The sequence below is a fragment of the Prunus persica genome, chromosome G6 (assembly GCF_000346465.2).
Source record: "Prunus persica cultivar Lovell chromosome G6, Prunus_persica_NCBIv2, whole genome shotgun sequence".
In the NCBI taxonomy this organism is placed as follows: domain Eukaryota; kingdom Viridiplantae; phylum Streptophyta; class Magnoliopsida; order Rosales; family Rosaceae; genus Prunus; species Prunus persica.
The window spans coordinates 12,132,144-12,138,426 of record NC_034014.1 but is presented as its reverse complement, the minus strand read 5'-3'; the positions used below and the strand labels follow the sequence as shown (position 1 = coordinate 12,138,426).

General features: G+C 36.0%; 1 protein-coding gene across 1 annotated transcript; it reads right to left on the bottom strand.

Moving 5' to 3' along the window:
- Window positions 327–5,968, bottom strand: LOC109950001. The gene is made up of 6 exons (XM_020567350.1): window positions 5,798–5,968; window positions 4,256–4,309; window positions 4,090–4,162; window positions 3,539–3,579; window positions 737–796; window positions 327–635 (listed from the first exon to the last, which is right to left on the bottom strand). Exons 1-6 carry the CDS (start codon window positions 5,861–5,863, stop codon window positions 582–584), a joined length of 348 nt encoding a protein of 115 aa, XP_020422939.1. The 5' UTR covers window positions 5,864–5,968; the 3' UTR covers window positions 327–581.

Genomic DNA, 6,283 nt, shown 5'->3' with positions numbered 1-6,283 from the left:
TGTAATGAATATTTCTAGTAAGCTCAAATTACATAATGCTAGATATAATTGGTGCAGAACCAGATATGCTCAGCCAAAATAATCACAATCATGGTCAAGATGAAAATAATGCAGCTCTTCTCTAATGCATCCAACGTAAGACCTCGAGTGCATGAATAGTTACTTTGCAGGTTGTCTTAATTTGAAGTAGACAGGACAATGAGAAATATAAATGTAAGGATTCGCCATGTTCCCTTGAAAGATCATGGCAAATTGTACACCGGAGTGCGGAACTTTTGGGAAGGCTTTTTCCAGCTGAACTTTGAGGGTAAAAATGATTAATGAGCTTAAGGCAAAGGGCCCACTACTCCTATCATGCCAAGCAGGGTCCAAAACAATACCATCAACAATGCCCTTTTAGCTCGATTATGAATTTTTTGAAGTTCATACAAATCACAAGGGCAAAAGCAAAAAGGGCAGTTAGTAGAACTAATTGGCGCCACAGCCTTTGCTCAGAGGAAGCAGAAGGCTTGTTATCACCCATAAATTAAACACATGGGAAATGTACAAAAGCACACAGAATCTATGCCACAGAACGAACTTCAGGACGAGTTCAGGAATTTCTGGGCAGCATCCAAACTCAGTTCTTCATAGACCTGTAACAGATGGAAAGAATTTTGCATTGTGTCAGCAATGTAAAACATAAACTAAACTAGGAAATAGGAATATTATTCCTTCAAAAACATATGGTACATACGAGTTTCTTATGAATTTGTTGAAATGCCTTGCAAAATCTCTCCGCTTCTGCTTCACCCACCTAAACAAATGAGCACCAAATAGTTAGATTTCCTTCCATTGTGCTTCCAGCCAAAATTGTATTGGGACACCAACATACAACTATTCTTCAGTAGTTTTGTTTAATTTATTTCATCCTTTCGTAATAAGAAAGAAAGTTGAACGAGAGTGTATCAAAAATTGGATAGGAGAGGGTGCTATGGTTACAAATTCGGAGTATTCATAGAGCAAAATTGTCATCTAGACATGGCTAGGTAGCTAGGTAACTTGAACGGGGTTGCAATGTTGGTGGTTATACAGGTTCATGATGGTGGTGCTGGGCCTTGGGTGTGCACCAGCTGGCTGGGTAGTAGATGGGTACATATCATATGTTGTAGCTACTAGTAGTTCATGTGGGTATTACAGTTTCTGAGAAGAACAAAAATAAAAAGATCTGTGTCAAAAATCAGCGACTTTTGGTGGAGGTGTCACCAAATTTTCTACCAGATGTCGCAGATACATTCATGACCATCCAACTCTGAAATGAAAACATCATATAAATGTTGCTGAAATGCAGGAGTTTTGGCTGCATTGTGGGAAAAAAACTAACTTCCTTCTTGAGTATCGGAATAACACCCAAGGAGCTGATATATTGATAATGCCACCTTGCCGGTCATTTTGGAACTTTCTTTCTTACTGGGTCTACATTCCACTGGCGCGTAGGCCAACCAACTAGCACAGAAACAACTCCAAACTCAAGGAGCACAGCCAGAAGGGTTAACTAATATGAGTTTTGGTTCAAAACCAAAATTCTTGCTTATGTGCCTAAGAAGCACGGACACGGATACGGATACAGAAGCACGGACACGGATACGGATACGGAAGCACGGACACGGATACGGATACGGAGATACGATACGACACGACACGGGGATACGACAAATTTTTAAAAATTAGGATACGATACGTCGTGGATACGGCAATTTAAATAATATATAATAATTTAAAAATAACAATATATATAATTTATAGCATATTTTAAATAACATAACAATGATAATATTATTACTTTTGATATTATTACTTTTAACATACTTCCACTTGTCTTGGTTATAATATTATTACTTTTAATAAGACAAACAAAACAAAGGAAAATTCTTTTGTCAAAACGATAAGACCAGCCATCACGTGGGGTGTGGGTGAAACTGTGAATATTAAACAAACAAAATCCTTTGACCAAAAAAAAGAAACCAAAAACAAAACAAAATCCTTTTGTCAAAAGAACAGAGAAGCACGCGTGAGAAAACAAAATGAAAATGGAGAAGAGAACCCGACGCCGCCGACAATGAAGAATGAAGAAGAAGAAATTGATGAGTAGGGGCGCCGCTGGATGAAGAAGAAAAAGGAAGATCTGGGCTTCTTAAGGACGAAGAAGAAGAATTGATGAGTGGGGGCACTGCTGGATGAAGAAGAAGAAGGAAGATCTGAAAGAAGAAGTGGAGACGTTTCCTGATACGCGTATCCTAAACATCAGATACTCGTATCTGTAATGTCAGATACGTGTATCTTTTTGTCGTTGACCGTATCCGTTTACTCGGATACGTATCCATCGCGTATCCGCACGTATTCACAGCGTATCGTATCCCCTAGCGTATCGGATACGGGATACGCACCTCAACCAGCGTATCCGTGCTTCTTAGTTATGTGCCCAGGGCAGCTAACAATATAAGTTGTATCCTAAAGTCCTCCTCAACACTGTGTGCCACATCCAAGCATTTCACAACTCCAATCAACACTGCATGCTTAGCTCTCAACTCCTTTTTTATTATGAGTTAAGCCACACAATTATATCATGATTTGAGCAACTCAACTTGATGTCAAACTGGCAACTCTTAATCCCGTTACATTTACCTAGGCGTTGTGTGGGAGGAGAAATTTATAGAGGTTAGCAATGCAAATGCTAGTGTTTAGCTCCGGATGCATAATATGTTATAGTGTATAAGAGCATAGTTCAACTAATAAAGGAGAAAAAGACAGTCTTGAATGTATGACATCAGTCAATTGTCATGCTCTTTAGTTTTACTTTTGTTTAAGGCGAAGGTTTGATGTTTGTATGACTTAATGCTCTTTTCAAGCCAGACTGGGTTCAGATTTTTAGAATAAAAAACAAACAAAAGAAAAGAAAGACCTTATATCCAGAAGTAAGGTCAATGAAAATAATGAGCAAAAGGTACAAACCACATTTGGTCAGTGCAAGTGCAATCTTGAAACTACAAAAATTCACCCTAGACTTGTTTTATTATGAACATACGGAAAAAAAAGGGTTGTATCAATTCCATTTTTGTTTCTTATGTGTTTATTTTAACTGCAGAAGTGTGTTTCACTTTATTTAAAAAACTTACACAAAAGGGAAAAGAACACAACTTAGTATTGCTCAACATTAAAACATTCAACAAAATAGACCCATTTTTCCGCGCCTAGATATTGAGAACAATGATTTAGAATGAAACAAAGGGTTAAAATGGAACAATTATATTTTCATAGTTATGTTTTATCTAACATCATTATATGCAAACAAAAATCACTACAACATAAACACATGCATTGTAAGCTCACAAACGCATTAATATGTTCATCTCTTGTTTTGAATTGTCCAGAATCCTATTGCGTCAAAATATGATGCGACACTACAAATTTTTGTACATTAGATCGTGTTGGATATTCATAATATGTAAAATACTATCCCCACATATCCAATGAAAATCAAAGGCAAAGATGGGCATACCTTTCTCTCAGCAACCAACTTTAGCTTCTCCCAAAATGCACCTGCAAGTACACATCCAGATAAGTTCAAAAAATTTAACATTTACACTAGAACACTGGTGGTATCCACATAAAAACAACATCATGATGATGATGAAGAGGAGAAGGAAACATCATACCATGAACTGATGACATGGAAAGAACAGAACTTTAGAAAATGTTTCATAATAATGCCAACTGGCTTATAAAAATGAAAACACCTCGGGGTTGCACCAATTAAAAAAATTGAAAATCACAAAGAACAGGAAACTATACAAAGATAGCTGAAGAAGGCAAAAAGCAGTTCACTAATCAGGATATTTGTTATAAATAAAAGAAAATGAAGATTCTACTTCGAAATATTCCTAAGTGAAACTTTTAAAAGTTCATCACATATACAAAATGTAATATGCCAAATGACAGAGTACAATGGGCAGTAGTGGCTCTGAAGGTTATGGAGTCGTCACACTAGTTCACCCCAAAGACAATGAGATGAACAGTTTGTGCTAGATAGAGAGCATATGTTAGACATACCATGTTGGTCAAGTCCTTGCTTCTCCACTTCTTTTTTATCTCCCTCATCCCATGCATCCTGCCATTCTTTCACCTGTTGAGAAAATTCAAATATGTCAACGAGCACCATATGTGACAGTGTGAATGTGTGTACAATGGAAAATTTTGTTCAAAAAGTTAGTAATACCTCTTCGTACTGGGCTGACTTAGAAGTTGATTCTTTAGATTGCTCTAATTCAGCCTGACATTATACAAAGTTGTCTAAGAATGGACTGATGTATATATAAGCAACCAAAAAACATTATAATTTATTGTAAAGAATGGTCACTTCCACCTGCATAATTGGGTGGTCGTTCCGCCAAATGCATAAATTAACTAATTTAATTTGCTTCGAAAAATAACTTATGTAACTGCTTTAACGTTATAGGACAATGAAGAAATACATGATCAATACTTTCAGCCTTCTTTTTACACATAATGAACTAATGGGAAAATAAACAAACATTCGCCCTATATGTCACAAGGATTGACTTTACCATGAGTATTAATCCAACCCAAAATTTGTACATTCCATGGTACTTTAACCTTCCAAATCATGTGACAGGAACTGAACACAGGGAGAGATGGCTTATCAATCAGCCTACAATCAGATGACTCAAGTTTCCATAATCTCTTATCTGGTCTCTCCAGTTGAAAGGAACAACTTTCAAGCAAATAGAGTACAGAAGAAAGCTCCCCAGCCTCAACATCATTCAAATTTCTATGAAAACCAAAGTTCCAGCTTATATACTGTCATGCAAGGCTTAACATTCATGATGTGAGATTTATACTCTCACCAGAAACGTTATGAGAGTTGGATAGATTATAAAGATGGGAAAAGGATTGACATAAAGGAGACTCCCCTGTCCACCAATCGTCCCAAAACTTAATTTGTGCTCCCTATGACCATATAAATATCTACTTTCCACACAAATCAAGCACATAAACCACTATTTACTGAGGTTTCGACTATGCTGAAGTCCAACACTTCTAAATATAGCCTCCACCCCCTCCCCAATTCAAACTACATAAAGATAATCATGTAAAACACTTGGGCTGCTGGCCAAGAAAATTATACGAAAACTTTGATGATTCCTGCCATTTTAATTAGCTCCAAATTGTAACCAATTTGATTCAACCTGCTTTCTTCACTGAGTCAAGAAAACATCTACATCAGCTAAAACTGCTTAATGCTATCCATCATCCCTCTAAATTGATTCATCCCTTAATCATTCTACGCTTGTTCGGCATCTTAAATGACACCAGGAACATAAAAGTGATGATGTTATACTCTGCTGACTTAGAAGTTAATTTTCTTATATCTCTTTTCCACCTTCCAAACCTGTAAATGGTCCTCTTCAATTGAAAATAGAGAAAAGGATAAAATTTCGTTCATGGAAAATAAAAATCAATATTTCCAAATGACCCAGATTATATATTAGGAACCATTTTGCCCAATGTCCAACAAGTTTTAACGACAGGCAGGATGCCATAAATTAAATATTAAACGACGAATTTCTAACTGATAGATTAAGAAACTCATCAAAAACCCATATTCTATAGAGCATCAAAATCAGCAAATAAGAAGAATTGTTTATAAGAATAAAGAAGAAACCACGCAAAGCGAAGGCAAGGCAAAGGCAAAACAATCTCTTTTAATGATGATGAATGAGAGAGGAGAGAGAGTTACATGGTGGTCGCGAGATCGGACTATTGGGAAGAGATCGAGAAGGCGTCGGAATTCAGCCTCGTCCATTTCGCGTCCTTTCGCAAACCTAGTTACTGTGGAAGTGCCGATTCCGCTCTCTAAATTCTCTAAATCCGAGCTTTCATTTTTATTGAAAACTTTATGAGTTTGTATCAGTTACAGCCAAGTATAAAATATCGATAAAAATTAAATATAAATTACATAAATTATAAGAAATACTTGAAAATTTTTATTCAAACTTTATAAGAAAGTTTATTTAGACAATTATTTATTAGTTTATCACAAAAAATTGGAAGAAAAAAAAATGATTTGTATGATGGGTTTAACTCATTTAAGTTGATTATATAGAGAGCTGACAAATATTGCAAGTGTAGAAAATATGTAGTAATTAATGAAATAAGATTAATATAGCGAGCCGGACTTTGTTTGTGTTGTCTTTTATAAGTGGAAATTTTGGAATAAGTCTTT

Coding starts and splice junctions, on each gene's coding strand:
- LOC109950001 (XM_020567350.1), bottom strand. CDS start 5,863: ATGGACGAGGCTGAATTCCGACGCCTTCTCGATCTCTTCCCAATAGTC. Junction 4,163..4,255: donor AGTCAGCCCAGTACGAAGAG/GTATTACTAACT, acceptor TTTTCTCAACAG/GTGAAAGAATGGCAGGATGC. Junction 3,580..4,089: donor GCAAGGACTTGACCAACATG/GTATGTCTAACA, acceptor GTGTACTTGCAG/GTGCATTTTGGGAGAAGCTA.